This window comes from Apteryx mantelli, chromosome 12 (genome assembly GCF_036417845.1).
Source record: "Apteryx mantelli isolate bAptMan1 chromosome 12, bAptMan1.hap1, whole genome shotgun sequence".
Lineage (NCBI taxonomy): Eukaryota > Metazoa > Chordata > Aves > Apterygiformes > Apterygidae > Apteryx > Apteryx mantelli.
Window position 1 is genome coordinate 2,663,468 of NC_089989.1, and position 19,456 is coordinate 2,682,923.

At 41.5% G+C, this 19,456-nt stretch overlaps 1 protein-coding gene across 2 annotated transcripts in view; it reads left to right on the forward strand.

Moving 5' to 3' along the window:
* Positions 1 to 5,746: 5,746 nt before the first annotated feature.
* Positions 5,747 to 19,456, forward strand: part of EEFSEC (eukaryotic elongation factor, selenocysteine-tRNA specific) — a 130,150-nt gene continuing 116,440 nt past the window's right edge. For both annotated transcript variants that reach the window (XM_067303698.1, XM_067303699.1), the window contains exon 1: positions 5,747 to 6,047. In XM_067303698.1, the coding sequence (XP_067159799.1) occupies positions 5,762 to 6,047 (286 nt within the window). In that variant the 5' untranslated portion in view covers positions 5,747 to 5,761. The remainder of the gene's footprint in view (positions 6,048 to 19,456) is intronic.

The following is a 19,456-nucleotide window of genomic DNA, read 5'->3' on the forward strand; positions in this document are numbered from 1 at the left end:
AGCCGCTGTGGTTTTAACTTGACTTTGATACAGCATACACGTGCTCTACCTAGACCAAAAACACCCTTTGGGGGGTTTATGATTTCCTGAAATGAGGAAGGAATACTTCATCTTCTCAACAGGTAGCTGCAAAATTTGCCCTTGTTTTGTCAGCTCCGCGAGGCTGCAGCTTTTATACCCTGATATCCTATGGCACTAGTGATGCAGGCGGTGGTCTAGCAGTATTTCTGCTGCATCTTTTATGTGATGTTTAAATGCCTGGGGTGGACGTTGCTCACTGAAATCAGGCAGCATCCTCAAACCTGCTATTCCAGTGACAAACTGGTGTTTATCACCCCTGTTTGTAGATGCTGGGATTACTGGTCCCCAAAAGAGGGGAACCGCTTCTGGTGAATATGTTGTGGTTTGTGCATCTGATTATAAAACAGTGCCTGTGTTTGCAACGTCCCAGGCTAGTGGATGGACATGGTGTGATGCTGAACTGCCGTCCGGTGTGCAAAGGGACAGTGCCAGGGATGATACTCCTCTGTAGCCTGCCAGGGAGAACTGCAAAAGCAGCTGCATGATAGCATGAGAGAGGAGAGGGGCTTCTAGGGCCGATGGGTTGTGTTTCAGTTTGCAGAAGCCTGGTGAACACTCTTAGTTGTTCCCTTTTTGTCTAGGGGCTTCCATTAGTTGTCACTCGGTAAAGAAAAGACTTTGCTATTTGTTGCTTTTTTTTTTTTTCCTGGTAACTTGTTCTATCAATTAATATTTACATAATCTAGTTTAAATTGTAATTACAATATAATTACACACATATGTAGTTCAACACATTTGTAAGGGTATCTCTTATATGACTGTTTAGCTAAGAATTCCTCTTGAACCTAACAAATATAAGCTATCCATTAAATAATTTAAAAAGTATATATGCTATTGGGCTCCTTGCATCCTTTTGGGGCTATCTTAGTCACAAAATACAAATGCCTAATATACTAATCTGCAGGTTCTCTTTTGTATAAGAGCAAATAAACAGCTTTGATTTCTCTAGTGCATTGAACTGCTGCAAATGTTGTGGATAAGTTTGGTCAGAGTTCAAGTTTTTGCTAGTCCTAGAAAAAAAATGAGCAAATTCTCCAAGAGTTCTGCTACACATGGCCCTCCTTTTAAAAAGGAAGGGCTAGTAGTGGGTGAAATACATAGCCATTGGTTAACTTAGACTGAAATCTGTCCATACGTTCCATGTTATTATCTTGTTTGAAGTTGTGGCTGGGCCCATTTCTGAGATTATGGTGTTTCAAAGTTTATTTAGTAATATTTACCTGTTTCTCTGTGGTGGAATTCTGGGTATAAAAGTGTAGAAGGCAGGGATAGAGAATTGCTGTTAACTTTCATTATAGTTTAGAGGAAGAAGAGGAATATTCCATGTATGTAACAATCAGATATGCTGCATAAGAATCTTGAACTTTAGAAATACTAATGCAATTTACAGGTTATTTGATAAAGGTCAGTAGTGTACTCATTTAACATGAAAGGAAACTGAAAAGCAGAAGTGTTATTTATTTATCTATCTATCTATTTATTTATTTATTTATTTTTTATTGCAGTATGATGTCTCCAAAATAGAATTGGAATAGAGCCTAACGGTCAGGCTACTAGTGACCATCTCTATTCAGTAAATAAAACCTAGTGCCATGATGAAGGCACAATTTTAGTACTGACTGCAGAGACTGTTATGAAAATTGTCTGGGTTTGTATTTGCAGTAAAAGCTGATATTTCAATACAAAAAGAACCAGTAAGCAGTTGTTTGTTTGGCAGAAGTGAGGCTGGTTTTTCCCTCTTACTTGCTCAAACTGGTATCACATAAAGAGGTTTTCTCTCATCCGTAAGCTATGAATGGTCTGGCACATCTTATTGTATTGATTATTTACTCATTCCATATGTTCTTTGAGCACCATACTGAAAATGCAGTTAACGAGCAGGAAGGAGTACTTTTAGGTGAGAGAAAATAAACAATAATCCTTTAGACCACACAGGATTAATTGTTTATTCCTCAGAAAGAGCAGAGTACAAGTGGAACTACTGGAAAGTTTAGAACTGAACTTAAATAGCTTAAATGATCCATTATAATTGATGTCTGATGTGTAGTTATGATGCATCAGCTTGAGAAATAGTGAACTTCAGCCTAACGTGACTTTTGTGATCTTTAATAGCTAACGTGTTTATTAGAGAGGGGGAGGGTAAAATAATTTTGTTGTAAGGCATAAGTCATCTTTCTCCTTTGTCCATGCCAACAGATGGATCATAAGTAGGTTGTGAGGCCATTCTGTCCATCTCATGTTATAAATGCTTTGAGCATAATTTAATATTTCACTACCCAGTTAACCAGAAAAATAATACCTGTCGCTAACAGTCTGAACTATTATTCCCCGGGTTTAATCAACTCATTTTACCGAGGTTTCTCTTGCCCCCCTGTTTGAGGTCTCTTATTTGGCACAGACGTCATGTGATACCCGATGTGGGAGCTGGAGACTTGAGAGCTGTTTTCCTAGACTAAATGTTTGAGGTTACAGGACATGGCCTAGTTTCACATAAGCTTTCAAATTTCAATGGGACATGCTGAATCCTGAAACTGTCAAATAGTGTATTATTTTTAGAGTGAGAGAGAGTATGTGTGTGTGAGTGTGTGAATGACCTTTACATTTTTACCCTATCCCAAAAGCCTGACTTCCTGCCCTTTCTCCCATGAGTCCTTAAAAACGTTAGCAATTAAAATGAACACTCTTAAGGAAGAAATTCAGTATAGGAGAGAAGAACTGGGAAGGGGAATGGTATACTGAAGAGAAAACAAGGAAAACAGCTAACTGCTGTAAACTTGTTGCTTCATGACAGATGCAGAGAAATATGGAGGAGTTGGGATTCCCTCATTTTTTTGCCATGTTTCCCCTCTGCATCTTAGTAATATCAAGATCTGTGTGTGATTTCCTTCCCTGCCCCACAAAAGGAGCTGGAAGCTTTTTCTGCTTTTCATCAAAGCAGTAGGAGTGATGAATCTTAACAAATGCTCTTAACTCCCAAATTTGTAACTAATTCTAAAACTCTAAGCTAACACAGTGAAACTGTCCAAACACATAAAAGTGCTCATGTCTATCAAATTTCTCCTCCTTGCTATTGGTGATATAAGTATATTCATTTTACAGGCGCCATGTGGACCTTGACCTTACAAAGAGCTTTGCCTTCAGATGATGCTTCGCCAAGTCAGATTCAGAAACTGTAAATTCCTTGACAGAGGTATGTTTTGAGTGGCACCAACAAAACTGTGGTCCCCGTAGCAAACGTATGTTTTTTCCATTAAAGTGTAAGTTATTTAAAAATAATTTCCCTTCTGCACAAGGACAATTGCCTTATCTAGAGACTTACAAGTCTCTTCTGTATCTAAAGGAAGAAAAATAAGAACAAACCCATATTCCCACCTTACACCCCTCCTTCTTGCAGGTCACTTTTAAGAGTATAAGGCTATTAAAGAAATGCAACTGACTTTATGTGAGCAGGGGAATTAAACTGACTTTCCCATGGATTTGTCTTCCTTCCTTACATACCCTTAACAAAAACTATTCCTTTTTTTGTTCGTGAGTTCTGTCCTGTATCCCTCTAGTTGCCTGGGCAAAAAGCAGTTCTTGCTCTGTTTCACTGGTAAGCTGGTAGTCCAAGCAAAACGGGTAACACCTGAACTCATGCTGTAGCCTCTTACACTGCGTGGGCCACTGAACTGGACCTTGCCTTTACCTGGTTGCCAGTTTTCACAACAGATGTAGAAACTTATCTTTAAGACCACTGTCCTTTGTGAGAGCTTGTTTGAAGATGGCCAGTATTTTTAGATGTGCTGGGAGGACTGATGGATAATGCATAAGCCTCTTTTGTTAGGAATTGGACCAAAATGTTATCTTTTTACCTTCTGTGTTAGATGAGTTCAGAACAAGCTAATAATTAATGATAAAAAGAACTAGGCAGTATGTTTCTTATATGAATGCTATGTAATATGATATAGTGATATCGATGTGAATTATAACTGTGTAGGGCCTTTTCTTATGGGAATAAATGTATACTTTCCCTTAACTTTGCAAGTATGTATTGATATAACAGATTGAGACATTCAGGGCAGTGAAGTGTTCATGAGCTATGAAGCCTGATGATTTAACAGGAAACTATTCAAAGCCTGGGAACTTGGTTTGAAAAGTGACATTATGCTTAATTCAGCTCCCATGACAGAACTCCCATCAAGCTGAACTATTCTGCTCAAGAAACCGATTAACCAGGCTAGCTCAATCCATTGGCAGTAGCCTTTGTAAGTTCATTTCTTTCCTTTAGGGAGATAGTTGTCTCATAAAATAGCACTAAGAGCTAGGAATGTCTGCTGCCTTTTTTTTTTTTTTTCCTTCCCCCCTGTCTGTCTTTCTCCCCCCCCCCCCCCCCCCGCCCACGACTGAACCATTGACTGTGGCACCTTGACTTCTTGGTGTTTGGAAAGGAGGAATAATTTGTATCCAGTTTTAAAGCTCTCTGAATTCTTTCATATTGAAAATATTGTTATATAAGGCAACTTTCTTTGTTACAAAAAGCCTGGGATTTGGAGTCAAAGCCTAAATTAAATCCGTGGTACTGAGAATAACCTTAGGCAAGTCATCTTACACTTTTGGCTCAATTTTTTTCATTAGTTACTGAGATGTGAATGCTAAATACTGTTAGCAATGTATATTACTGAATATAGGGAGCAAGAAAGTAACAACATTGCTCTTCTCAAAAAAAAAAAAAGCGTAGAATATAGCGCAAGGTTAGTTTACTTAAGACATCTATGGGAGCTCCATAACACAATTCTAGTGTCATTTACTTGGCTTGTAAACTGCTATAATCATTTGAAAAGGGAATTTAGGATTACTTTGTAGTCACTATTGAGAGTGCAAAGCACAGTTGAGGTTTGCCTGTGTAATGCATTTGGCCGTGTGTCTTCTGGGATATCAGTAAAGCCAAGTGCTTCAAAGCAGTGACATGCACCTTCCCTTAGCCCTTCCAAAGCTCTCGAGCGTTTCGGCCTCCGAGATGGCTGTCTGTCCCTTTTCTTCATTTGCAGCAGACCTGTTTAGCACTGTTGATCATCTTGGTTATTCTTGATCCCGTCATGGTATGATTCTTAGGAAGCATCCTATGTAATATAAATACTATTACAGGAAGAGGAATTATGCAAACCTGGAAACTAGTGATTAAGTGTAAAAAGGGAGTTATTCTGCCAAAGTTTGATGTTGCTTTTTGGTACAAAGTCCGTGTCACTTGAAAATCAGATTCCAGAGCGAATACAACTTGTGTGTTAAAGTAACGGGTAAGCGTGGGAGTATCCTCGCAAACCTCGAGCCGAGCAGCCCTCGAGTCACGAACCGGCGCGGGCCGCGGCGGCGATACCCGCGTGGCGCCCGGGGGCTTTGGTGGCGGGGCCGGCAGCGGCGGCGAGCGGCTGGGGAGGCGGCGGGGAGGCTCCCGCGGCGGCGGGGACGGGGCGGCCGCCGGGCGTCGAGCGGGGGAGCCCCAAACGACGAGGAGCCTGGGCTCTGGGGCAGCTTCCCTCGGCGCGGGCCGCCGCTGCCCCCGTGCCGTGCCGTCCCGCCGCGCGGCACCTTTAAGGCTGCTGCAGGCGCTTGGCGGCGGCCCGGGCGGCCGGAACGGCGGCGGCGGCGCCCGCGTTGCCGCAGGGGCGCTGTTGGGAGCGGACCGGCCGGGTGCAGCGCCGCCATGGCCGCCGGGCCCGCGGCGCCCCGCCGCCTCAACGTGAACGTGGGCGTCCTGGGCCACATCGACAGCGGCAAGACGGCGCTGGCGCGGGCGCTGAGCACCACCGGCTCCACCGCCGCCTTCGACCGGGCGCCGCAGAGCCGCGCGCGCGGCATCACGCTGGACCTGGGCTTCTCCTGCCTGCGCACGGCGCTGCCGCCGCAGCTGGGCCCGGGCCCCGGCGAGCTCCAGTTCACGCTGGTCGACTGCCCCGGGCACGCCTCCCTCATCCGCACCATCATCGGCGGTAAGGGCCGCGCCGCGCCGCGGAGGGGAGGCGAGGCCGCGGCGGGGGGGGGCGGCGCTGCCCTCGCCGAGCCCCGCGCCCCGCCAGGACCCTGCCGGCCGCCGCGCCTGAGGAGCTGCTGCGCTGCTGCTGCGCGGCCCGCGGCGCGCCCGAGCTCTGCCCCCGCGTGCTGGAGCCGCCGGAGTTGCCGCTCCCCGCGGGCTGCACCTGCCGCGCGGGCCGGTGCCGAGCTCCTGCCCCGCGGGACGGAGGCGTCCTGACGCTGGAACCTCGCGTGTGCGCTTCAGCCGCCGCTCTTATTTTGGTTTTCGTGGGCGATGCGCGAGCGGTGACTCTGCCTTGCCTTGGAGCCCGTTTTAGATTCGTTCACTTTGGTTTTAAAAGAACCATCCCCAGCTTGCATGCAAAAAGAGTTGCAGGGGTGGCTGGCGCTTGGCTGGGTTTCCTAGCGGCTGGCCTGAGATTCAGCCCAATTTGCTTTTCACGAGGTAGGAAGTAAGCCCCCTTCGAGCAGCCCCGTTGCTCGCAAATGGAGTTTGCGGTAATTGCGTTGTACTGTGTTTTATTTGCATTTATTCCGTATAGAGTAATGGGCACTTATTTATTGCTTGATTTCCACAGCAGTAAAATGCTCTGTAGCGTTGATCTGTGCTCTGCTGTTCTGCGGCTGCAAGGGAGGAGCAGCTGTGTGCTGAATTTCAGAAATCTCTGGTCTCTTTTAGTCTGCTCTTATACCTTACAGTCAGTTTTCATTCTTGAAGTAATTGTAAGCACCTGGTTATCTTCTAAAGAGTGCAGTTTATTTTGGCAAACAGGGAAACTTTTCTTGGACGTACTGATAGTGACTTGTAGTTAGATATTCTTTTCTCCAAGAGACAACTAATCTGAGCAGGGGAAACTTCCTCATGAAGACAACTTGGGAAAACTTGGAAAAACACTTTTTGTTACCATTTTAGAGATTATTTGGGATGCTTGTTTAATACATAAACTTATTTGCCTACTATCTGTTGCTCTTAAGAAGTTCAGAGCAGTTAGTCACAGCTGTCCACACTGAATGAATAACAGCTAGGCAAATTTCATTACTGAGAGGCCTGAGAGAAGAAAAATGTGGGCAGTGGACTAGATGCCATGATCCTGTACAGGTAGCAATTCACATGGAAGCATGTCAGGCTCATTTAGTTCCAGCTATACCAGGTTACATACTTTAGTAAAAATATTTGATTAGCCTCGTTTACAGCAATTCTTTATATCAAGAAACAGAACTGTAATGAAGAAGCAGCATGATGTTAATATTTAAAGAAGTAGAAGTTTCAATTGCCTGCCTGACAGTGTATGCTTAAATCTCAATAGTGGATTCTCTTTAATTTTTACTAGCCGATTTAAGAAGTTAAAATCTGATCTATGCTGCTGGAGCTATTCAGAGCTGTTATGATTTTAGTATGGTCCTGTGGCATTCAAACTGAAGTACAGCATGTCCTGTGTAACAGAATGCAGCCTTCAGTATTTAAGGGTCACTGTTTCAATATTGCCAACTTTTCCAGCTTTTCAGGAATGGAAAGCCAGGCCTCCCAGATTATGGTACTTTAAAAATTCAGATTGTTTTTATCTGCTAATCATGATTTCTTGAGGTTCGCTATTTCAAGCTTTTTCCTTACTACCAGGAGGCTAATGCTTTACTTTTGGTGGAATCTGATTTATCTGTCATTACAGATTTTCTGTAACTAAGGCTTTTAAGTAAAATCTGAGTACAAAGTACTGTATCTTGCCATGTTTACTCTGCACCTCTGCTCTTCATAATAGTGCTCTTCTGAAACTCAGTCCTGAGAGATCTGTAGATGTGAGTTAACCTACAGAAAAACTAGAGGCAGGAGGGCTGTAGGGAAGGGAGCAGGATGTGAGGAATCGGAAGCAGGGATGAGAGCGGAGGGCTCTGTGGTAGCCACCTCTTTTGCATTGCCCTCATCCACATGCAACTTTTACTGTGGAAGTTACGGGTATGAAAATATGCCATTGCAAGCTCTTATTTAACGCTCTGTTTTCCCTCCCTCGAAGGTTGTCTGAACTGGTTGGCTCCCCCTTGAGTGCCCCCATCTTACGGGATTGCTGTCTGCTGTGGCTGGGAAGCACCAACTTCAGTCTCAAGTCTCCCTCCAGACAACTAGCCTATGGGTTCCCTCTTGGGAGCTCCTCACCAGCTCTGCGTGGGAAGCCAATAGTTTTCCCTCGTCTCAGGTTCTCTCTTCCAGGGGACCTTTTTCTCAGTGGTCTCCAAGCTGTCCTCTAGTAGCAGTACCATCTTCTCTAACCTGTGCTTCCAGAACGCTGCAGGGGTTAATTCCTTTGCTGTAACAAGGCTGATACACCCATTTACAGATTAACTGAAACTCTTTATTTACCATTCTTTAACATATTTCTGTGTCTAGGTAATTCTTAAAGTGAATTTTTCATGGCTAAATCTAGTATTCTTGCATTTTTGTCATATTACGCAAGATAGTGCTTGACCTTGGTAAATGCTTTTCGCAGCCACTTACAAGATGCTTCTGTGGAGACAACACCTTAGGTTTAAATGAATGCAGAGTATTTGAGCAGTAACCAAATGGAATGGAAAATGGAAGTCATATTTCATTCTGTGTGGCTACATTTTTCTTATAAAGCTTGTCCTTGAAAACAAAATATATCAAGTGTTAAATCAAAAGTTTTTTTTTTTTATTACCTGCATGCCAGGAATTGGAAATGTTGCAGACAGTTCCACCCAAGATGCTTTCTTAAACTTCTATCTGGAAGGTGATAGTCAAGGTTGGAATGGAATAAATGACAGGCACTTGACTTATATTGTGCTCCTTGCTTGAATTTAAACCGTACTGGTTTATTTTCCAGTCACAGATTTTTGTGTCTGATGTTGCAGGAAGGTGTTAAGTTATTGTGGATAGCTGTATAGCTTGGTCTGTGCTATGTATTTCACTTATTTGCGCTATTCTTGTGAACAGCAAGTCCAGAATTTTTTTAATAGTATTTTTTAATAATTTCAGGACTTTCCCCAGGCTGTAGCAGGTTGATTATCATGTAACAAGCAGTGCAATAAACACTGTATTGATAGCATTTTGTAGCCTATTTGCTAAACGGAGAAAACAAAAACTCGAATAACTGAACTTTGGTGATGGATCCTTTAGCTTGTCGCAAATGCCAAGAGGCCCCTGCATCAGCCTTATGTTTGCTTTCTGCACGGAAGGAATGCCTGCAAAATGCAATGCAGCTATTTGTATTATTGCTGTACCGGGTTAGAGCGGTATTTTGTCAAAATTCCACACCGAGATGAGGTAGCCTCTGTCCCCGTGCTGTGGGCTTTCTTAAACTTCTGGATTTTGTTCCATCTCCGCTCCCTGAACTTCAGCGAAGCCAATGCTGGTCCCTTTCGTCGGGGTAAAACAGGACGTGCTTTTACCTTTGTCGCGGCCCTGTGCATCCAGTAGGGTCCCGAACGGCTTCTCAAACGAGTTCAGCAGCGGGGGATGCCTGCAGAGAGGTTAGATGAGTTAATCTTCCCGAAGAAATTCAATCCCCGTATTTCATTTTCGGACCACTTTGCGTAGCAAAGTAGTTTAAGCAGGAGCAGATTTTTTCCTCGCTGCCGGTTAATTTCATGGCCCGGCAAGGGTCAGCACGCTAATGCCGGCGAACACGCTTACCTCACCCGGCCGCCTGCGCCAGCCCCCCACGCGGGCTGTCCGGCCGCCCGGCTTGGTCTAGGTGAGCCATTTGCAGATGCCCTTTATCTGTTTGATTTCACGATGGGTTCTCAAAGAACTTCTGGGAGGAAAGAAAGAAAGAAAAAGGACTTTTTTTTTTCCTTTCCCCCTGTGAAGCTCAAAGGACAGAGTAGCCTTATAGGGGTTTAATTGGAGAGCAACTGCTTGACCCTGGTTGTCTAAACCTGTGGGGGGAATTCTGACAAACTTGTCGTTTTGTAATCCTTCTGCCTGTCTGAACCTTTGACCTTCTTTATGACTAGAGCTTCATTGTCACTGTTTGTCCCTGCAGTCGCTTTCAAAGCGAGCAGCCCCGCGAGTGTCTGTTTCCACTTTGCCGCTGCGTTCTGTTAAGGAAGGGCATTAATTCATACCTGATACATTGGAAGGGCCAAGACTTTTGAACTCGCCCAAGAGCTTGGGGAGGGGGAAATAAGCATAGCAAAAGCATGTCTTGCTGATGCAAATGAGTACAATGAAAACAATCTTGGGAGATCAAGGGAAATGTGGGCTTGCTACCAGCATTCAAATTCAGTCAGATACAGATTATTTGTAAGATTAACATAAAAGTACCTAGTTTTGCCGAGTTTGTTGCAAGCTGTTAAGAAGATTTGTTAACTCAGGGTTAGTTTTGCATTGCTCTCAAAAAAAAAAAAACTTGCATCGGTATGAACTTTGCTTGTTGACAACTTTGTGAAAATATATGACTCTTCCCTCCCCCCCCGCCTTCCAGGTGAATGGACAAGCAGAGTTTTGCTAGACCTTCCTTCATCAAAGATTTCATTTTTGATCCTGATATTGACTCCTGCCACTGCATATGACAGGAGAGAGTATCTAGGGTTTTGGTGGTGGTATTCCCAGCCTCTTGTCAGTGGGAGGCCAAGGCTGGAAGGATTCTTTTTGTCACCGAAGTCCACCCGTTGTCAGAGGAAGAAGGAACGTCGATCCACTTTGAGAATCAGTTGTGCTTCTTCAAGATAAAAGTTCCTGGAGCAAGTGGCCATTAGTGGGTGGGTTTTAGAAGGGGACTGGGGAAATAAATGAGTTATAGTAGTTTCACCAGGTTTCTGATTCCTACTTGAAGTAGCAGGGTATGTTGCTTTTAATGCATATAGTAAAACGAACCAAAGTAGCATTGAATTAGTTAGAATATGTAAAGAAGGTATAAGTTCATTTGTGTGCATTGTAATTCCTTTATTATTTTTAATCCTTTATCTATTGGTGACCGAGGTGCCACCATTAATTCTGTTGCGGACGAGCGGACCGTCTGTGTGGTGGTGTGTACCTGTCCGGCTGTTGAAGGGGAGTATCTGTTCCATAGAAACATTTCAAAAGGCACCTTTCTAAAGGGCTGTCTGCCTTTGGGCTTAAAAAGTCATGATGGACTGCTCTCAGCTGGTCTGCGTTCTGCTGCCTAAACACACAACGAAAATTTGTGGAGGCCTTTTGCTGCTGAGTGAGCATGTGTGAGGGAAACCTGTTCTGGAGGGCAGGGTGCGTTGTGGTGCTCAGTAGATGCCGTTCTGGTCAGCGAGAAGTGACGGGAGAGCTTTGAGGACTCTCTCGCTGCCAGCCTGAGGTGAGGATAACTTAATAATGAACCTCGTTTTGATGAAAATATATTAAACCACAACTCCCATGTAATGTACTTTATATTCTTGAGCTGTTATTTAGCAGTTGATGTTATGGAAATACTCTTGGGCCAAGGAAGTTCAACATTTCCAACTAGTGCTCGTATGCGTGCTTGCTTAAACCCTAGTAAATTTGTGCTTATTTTTCTTGTAAATTGCTGATGTTGCCATGTATTGAAAAATGTAAATAAATAAACTTTATTTCTGTAAATGAAATCACTTTTCTCTTGCGATTGAAAGTGTCTTTTTTTTTAATCACTTTAACGAATTCTGCTGGTGCCTGATACTTGTCTGACAACTTAAAGGAGTGTTTTTATTGATGTTTTTAAATTAAAGCCAATTTTTTGATTAAAGGGCTATGTATAAAAAAAAAAAAGCAGCTGGTATAAAAATGTTGCTGCTTTAAAAAAAAAAAAAAAAATCTCCCCCCTCCCCCAAGCCCCCCAAAGGAACTTTGTCGCCGGGATATCGCAGTGCGCAAGAGGGCACTGTTTGCTTACAATGTAGGGTCTGGATGATAAGTATGTAGGGTAACAGGTCAGCCTGGATGGAGTGACCTTACTTTGAAATGAGGCAAAACTAAGTAGCAGGTTTGGAACTGAACTGTGGCTTACCTTCCCCATTCCTAAAGAAAACTCGCTCTGTGTTTTAAGGAAGCTTAGTTTTATTTTGTCTGCAGTTTTGATGGTGGTCCTTTATACTTTAAGCGGTAAAAAAGTATAGTATGTGCATTACATGACAGAGGCGAGTAACTCAAATGGGACAAAACTGGCTTTCACAGAAGTCCCATGTGAGGGGGATGACTGTACATCCCCATAGATGGGGTCACATTTTTTTCATCCTACATTTATGGAAAGATAATCTAGTTTAACCTGTGCAGCAATTGGAGATTGGGAACAATAGTATTCTGTGTGTACATAACTATTCCCCCTGCCCCCCCCCCCCGCCATGTCATTTAACAACTAAGTAAACGCAAGGTATTTGTACCGAATCCTTCCTGAACTGTTCCTGTGCTGTATAAGGCTTCTTGTGTAAGACCATGGCGTAGAATGAAACTTCTTTGCAGGTGTGTGTACCGGGATACTTTAAAATAGTGGTTTTCACGCGGAGTTTTTATCTATCTGTATCATAACTTTCATGGTCGAACACTAATTTTTCCTCTTTAGGCATTACTTTTCATTTCTGCGTGTATTAACACTTTTAGTAGTGGTATACTAGTGAGACTAGTCTACTTGGCTGTTATGTTCTGTTTTGTGCCCTCTTCTGTTTTTTTTTTTTTTTTTTTTGACTTGAAGCTGATTTCCCCATTAGAATAACAGGTTCAACAGGCTCCTAAGCTATGCATTAACCTTTAAGTAATATTGGATGGCAAATCTAGAAGAGTCTTCCTTTCCTTTTTATGGGTGGAAAGATTTAAAAGGAGCAAGAAAGCTGTCATCTCCTGATCTCAAAAGTTATACCGAATAATAGCTTCCTAACTAGAAGTAGGAAAGAATTAAGCCAGAAACATGCTGTTTGCAGTGCTTGTTTAAAAAAAATTAAATTGTGCATGTCTTGGTTTTGAAGATGTGATTTATAATTCTCCATCTTAAATATAGATTGTAAACCAGGGTGGCTTTGTTGAAGAGCTTCCTTGTTTGAATGTTAAATTGTCCCTTGCTAATATAAAACAATTTTTCTATGAGGCTTTTGAGTGGTTGTGTGCATACTTGCTTATATACAGCAAAATTGTGCTAATTCACATTTCATTATTTGACATAAACTTGACAGCTTCTCAAGAAAACATAATAACCATAGGCTGTAACGGTGCTGAGTAAGTCTGTTGTTTGATCATTCTTCCTATTGATTTAAAAACAGAATTTCTTTGTTCCATCATACTGTGTACTAGCATTCATCAAATAACTACATGGCCTTTCATTTCAGTTTTGCTTCATGTTTCTTCTTGCTTGAAGTTATTTTGCAAGCTGTTTGGGAGAGTGGTCAAGTTTTATTAATCCGTTTTTAGATGCTTTTAAATATAGGCTAATGTAGTGAAGTCTTATACCTTCATAAAAATCTAGTACGACTTAAGGATATGAAGCATGTTTATAATTATAATTACCCTTGTCAAAATAAATTTAAAGCACGTTTTTCGAAGTAGTATTTTTACTTACGATGGATGTGTTTGCTTGCTAAATAGTTCAATTTAGCAATTCACAGCGGTCTGCTAATCGACAACTTTTAATAAGGTTCTACTGTATTTGTTCTACAGCTTGATTTAGAAGCTGCCTTCAATTAGAAGATGCTAGATATAAGTTGGATGATACATTGCTTGGTATAGGATGCAACTTTTAAAGGAACAACTAGTTTAACCCGATGGGGCCATGAACTTTATTTCCTGAATATGTCTGCTTTTGTTGTTTGTACTAGAAGTAGTCGTGTATGTTTGTGGAGGACTGCTACAAAGCACTGTTTTTTAAAACCCTCAGAAAAACAAAATGCAGATGGAAAAATCAAGGATATCATTCCAAAGATGATATACGACAAATCTTCCAGCTAAGAAAGCAAACCAAACCTCTGTGTTTCCATTGTTGTAAGTGGAATAAAAAGTTGTCTGAGTGTGGCAGCTAGTTGTTTTCTGTCCTGGAACTGTACGGTTGGCCTGGCAAGCTGGAGAGCAAGGACAGATGTTCCTTGGTGGTAATTTCCAGCTGAATTCATGCATGCGTTTTGTTCTGTGGGTCACAGCTTATAACGGAGCAAAACTGAGTGAGAATTCCAGCGAAGAAAGATTTGAACAGCTCGTACGATAGCTATGATTGCAAAGATACCGGCTATTCTGTGAGAAAATATTCTTAATGCTATCTGTAAAATTCAGATTAAATAGCCATTCTGAAGTGCTTCCTTTAAACTGTTTACTTCCATAAGCATTGCAGGCTAAGTAAATACCAATAACTCTTATTTCCCATCTCCTTATCTGTTATTCTACTGAAATGTTCTTGCACAGCCTATCTAATCTCTTGAGGTGAACATGAAATGGTTAGTGTTGGCTCCCAATTTGAATCACGATCTCTTTTTTCAAACCTAAGCTGATTAATTCTACATTAGATTGTAATTATCAGCATTACCAGCAGCAGGGGTGGTTGCAACCAGACAAATATGTACATTGAGTATGACAGCAGAATGTGAATAGTGGAAGAAAAAGAAATAGAATAAAGAGAGTTTAAACAAAAATGAGTCGTATTCAGCGGCGTTGTGGGGGTAAAGGATGGCATGGGGACTAAAAAAATCCAAGTTTAGATTTTGGGATTTTAGCAGAAGTTGACCCAGGTAAGAATCAGTGTCCTTCACTCCTGCCCCTCCAAGAGAAGATTCTGTGATTCTGTGAAGAGACGATTCATTTGGGTTTACTGTTTAGTTTGTTTAAAAAAAAAATCTGTTTTTCTTCAGTTTGTACTGCTATAGAAGAATCATGAGGGTTGTTCTGTCCACTGCTGATTTGCTTTTTCTGAAGTACCAGAAAAGTTGATTTAATCCAATCCCCTGTAGCACTTCCTTGTCTTCTCTGCCAAAGCTTTCCTATGTCTGTCTTGGGGCCCAGTGTATGACTGACGTATAATAATAGTTGGTACTCTCAGATATCAGGCACTATTTTTAAATGCAAAGTTCCACCTGTCTTTTATTTCCATTAAATGTGTTGTAGAGCAGGTGGCATATTTTAATGGAGATGATTCCTGCATATGTAAAATTTGAAATGTCCTTTGAGAACCTGTTGGATAAGGAAAGCTGTAAAAGTGTTTGAGAGTTGTTGATAGAGCTATCCAATTATATTAACCGGGGTAGGCAAGGGAGAATGTCTTTTGTCCCAGACACTTATTCATGCTTAAATGTACTTTTGTTAAATTAAACACTTCCCTTCCAGCATTATTGCTTTGGAGGAGAAACTTTCCAAAGTATGTGAAAGCTGCATTTCAGAGAAAGAAACAAAATTATTGTATTTCTCTTTTTTGGGATCAAGAAGAGGGGGAGGGAAAATGGATTCCTTGTATTTGACTGTGCTGTTGGATAGAAGACAAAGCTCAGTCTTTCTTGCTGACTAATGTCATCATCGAGGCATTTTTTTTCTCCCACAGAGCAATTTTGTCTCCATTGAGACCCCCACAGCCATTGGCAAGACCATGGCCTGAGATTAAATCTCATGCTTGGGTGAAATTCTAATGACTGTAATTGTTTCCTCTTTTCAAGTCTGTGGTCCCCTCATCAAAGAGTGGTGCGGAAATTATGCATTTATGTTGTGAAAAGGGAGGTCACGATTACCTGAACCTGTGGTTGACTTTGGGGGGATTCTGTGTCGTGTTCTGGCAGTGGTTATCCACGCTGACATTCCAGTATGTGAAATGATTTAAAGTGTGGCTTAGAGTGTATACGTAAAGTAATAGTGGCATGCCACAGTCCTCTCTGGGGTTTGTGTGGCTCTCGTTAGGCTGCTGCCCACTCTTGGATGATCGTTACCGCTCCCGCTAGTTCAGGCATCTCCATCGGAATAGGGCTGATGGAAAAGATGTGACTGTGGGTCAGGGTGGGTTGCGGCGAGTGATCTGTTGCAAGGGAAAGAGTCCAACCTGGTGCAGTTGTGAAACAGTGCGTAGCAGGTGCTGGACTTGTATCTCCCCCAAATTGCAAAGGGCCGGGAACCTGCTGGCAAGTGTCTGTATTATTAACTCATACACTTCAGCGTTTACTGAAAGCTTCCAACATCTTGAAGGATTGCGCCATAGTTGTAGTGCTAGATGTGGAGGCACTGAGCGTAAGTGTGTGTGAATGTGGATGTGAAAATACTACACAATTTTCCAGAGGTTGCTTGCCTGAGCCTGCAGAATTAGTAGCAATTGAGGCTCTCGGTGCTTAATGAGGCTGGAGTCCTGGATGGTGTTAAACTTCTGCCTCTGACTGCATACCACTTCTTCATGTTACAACTGCTGTGGAAACTTGTTTTCCTGACTTGTGTGTTTAAATCATTCTGTTATGTTATTGCATTGAATTACTTGGTCTGCATCCTGGTGATATAGAGAAACAATTTGATTTTACATTGAAATATATACATGCGTCTGTTTTGCTATGTGATGGAAAAATTCAGATAAGTAGTCTGGGTTATTTGACTTTATCATGCATCTCTACATGTATGTAACTTTGGAACTGCACTCTCCTGCTCAAAATTCTTTGATTTGTTGAAAAATCATATACTGTGCATTAGAGGACAGTTTTTGGAGTTTAAATTGTAATAGTTTATGAAATATCCTTTAAAGACATCTGAAGACTTGACTGAGGCGTTTCAGTAGAGGATAAGGGAAAACTTCAAACCTGGTATATAAAGTTAAGGATCTAGACTGCAGTTAGAAACTAAAAAACCCCAAAACATCAAGTTATTTTTAAAGGCACTTAGCATCAGCATCTTTCCCCGATTGACTTGTCTCTTTGTGGCCCAATGAGATAATGAGTATTCAATTAAGAGTATTCAAAAGCAAAACAAAAAATCCCAAGTGTTAACAGTGCTCTTCACCTACATGACCAGATTTGGGCATATAAAATTGAAACTTTGGCCTGTGTCTGGCAATATTATAAATTTGAAATAGTGTGATCAAAAATGGCTTAGCTCCTTTTCTCCTGTCCCATGTCAAAAACTTAAAGCCTTGAAAGCAGATTTTTAAACCAAAATAACACGTGTGTGTGTGTGTGTGTACACCCACTCAAAAAATTGAAATAATTGTTGTGTGTATTCATATTTGAGTACAGCATAATAACAATATTGCCAAACATGAAAAAGTAATGAGCGAGGCATCCCTAAGGCAGAAGTTTAAAGAAATATTTTTCGTGCTTTTAGTTTGCTTGCTTTGTGTTAGTTTTTTTTTTTTTATTTTCTTCACCTTGTGGTAGGGACAAATATGCACGTTTCTTTCCTCCTGGCTTGTCCAGAAGTGGACTGGGTCTGCTCTGTGACTGAGCAACGTGAGTTTCTGTTAACAGGATGTAAAGTTGGGATCTGGTGTTCAATTAAAAAAAAGAATCCTTTAGGTTTCAGATGCAGAGTACAGTAGGGACATAATAAAAGCAGCCAAGGTCAGGGCAGCTGAAATAGCAGAGCCACGAGAAGCTGTCAGATGCAGTGGAGCGTTGTGTGGTAACAGACGTGATTGAAATGCAGGATCCTTGGGCAGTAGCCTATAGATGGCAAATGTCACTTTGTAGTAGGCAAGAAAAATAGCCCATCTGGCTGTTTTTCCAAAATCGAGTATATTCTGGAAAATGAGGTTTGCTACTGAGTGGTAATCACTGTTAAAAGTATTTCAAATGCTTGAGTTGTAATATCTCTTTCTAACTCTGTTAGTTCCCAGCTACCAAAAATTGAGCTTTAAGAGCCTTTGAGCATGTCACCAAGGCTGTGTTCTTGCTTGGTGATTTCAGCATTTCATTAAGAAGTGATTAATACTCTTTAATTATACATTAGTGATGCACTTACAGTTAGGGATGCTGTTGCTTTATTGAATTTGGCCTGTGCCTAACAATTCCAGCACTTTTTTTTGACTGAAGTTTGTTGCCATGCAAGAATATTTAAATAATCCTCAGTAGAAAGGAGATGATAGCCTTGGCATTGTTTGTAGTGATAATCTTGCCTGTCCTTTTGGAGGAAAGTGAAAAACATATATATATATATATATATATATATATATATATTTTTTTTTTTTTTTTCCTTAGAACTTTCAGAAAATCTGTTGTTCTGAGGTCCATGTGCAGACTTTGCTTTTGGCAGCTGAGTGTCACTGGTACGCTGTATACCTCTTTTAGGTGGTGGGGAATAAACCATATAGCAGGCTGATCTTGAACCTTGTGGTTGGAACTGGCTTTTCTCCCCTATTAAGTCAGGCAATTCCACATATGAATTAAAATCCCTTTTGGGGAAGGGGAGGCAGAAGAGGGACAATGCAGTAGGAAATGAAGTTGAAGAGCAGTTTCTTGATGTTTATATTGTGGTGGTGTTTTCTGTACAACTAAGAGAAGATGTTTTTTTCCTTACTTATATAGCCAGGTTGCTTGCAGGTTGAACAGTATACAAGCTTGTGTTCTTCCGTCTGAACGCTACTGAAATGAAATAAGCTCTTTGCCTGCCCGGTGGTGCTGCTGAGGGAACAGGTTGCTGCTGCTCTGTCTCTTGGAACTGAAGACTTCAAAGCTTTCATTTGGCTGGTAAAGCCCTCCCTAAAACTGGTGTGCTCTGCCGGCCTCTGGGACGCTGTGATTTAGTTTTCCTCGGGCCACGAGAACTTTAAATCTGCCTCTTCAAGAGAAAGAGCAAATTTTCTTGTTGTACTTCTAACTCTTATTTTTTTGACCTACAGAGAATATTTTGTAGATTTAAAACATGGTGACTACCAAAAGAGCAAATTTTTTGTTTTTTTTCCCCCTGTAGTCTTAATTTCTTTTCCCCAGTAATATGTACCTTGATTAACAAGAACCTCTAGAGATAAAACTGATGTATTTTTAAAATTGTAAATATATGCTAGCATTACTTTATTAAGGGAGGAAGAATTAAAATACCGTTCAGGTGATTCTTATCCCTTTTTTTAACGTCTGTGTAGACTGGTCATTAAAACCTATTTCACTTTGTCTAGATTATTTACCTTTTTTCCTCTTTATGCAATGTATTTCAGTGTTATATTTTACAACACAGCAAGAGGTTTTTTCTCCTCAGAAGCAGATTAACTTTGACATTTTAAATGTAGTTTATAAAATAATTTATTGGGAATACTTTAATCTAACTGAATTTAATTTTGGGGTCTCCAGTAAGCTGTCGGTAAGAATATACTTAATAGATTTTCTTTGTATTTCTCTTGCATTATTATTACATGATTCTTCCATAGCAGTTGTCTCCATCATTTGATGTGAAGACCAGAGGGGTTAGATAACAAATGAAATATATTTACTTAAGTTCATTTGAAATGGAATTCATATTCTGAGTCTTCCATCCCTTGTTCTGTAGTTCTAGTTTTTGTTGTTA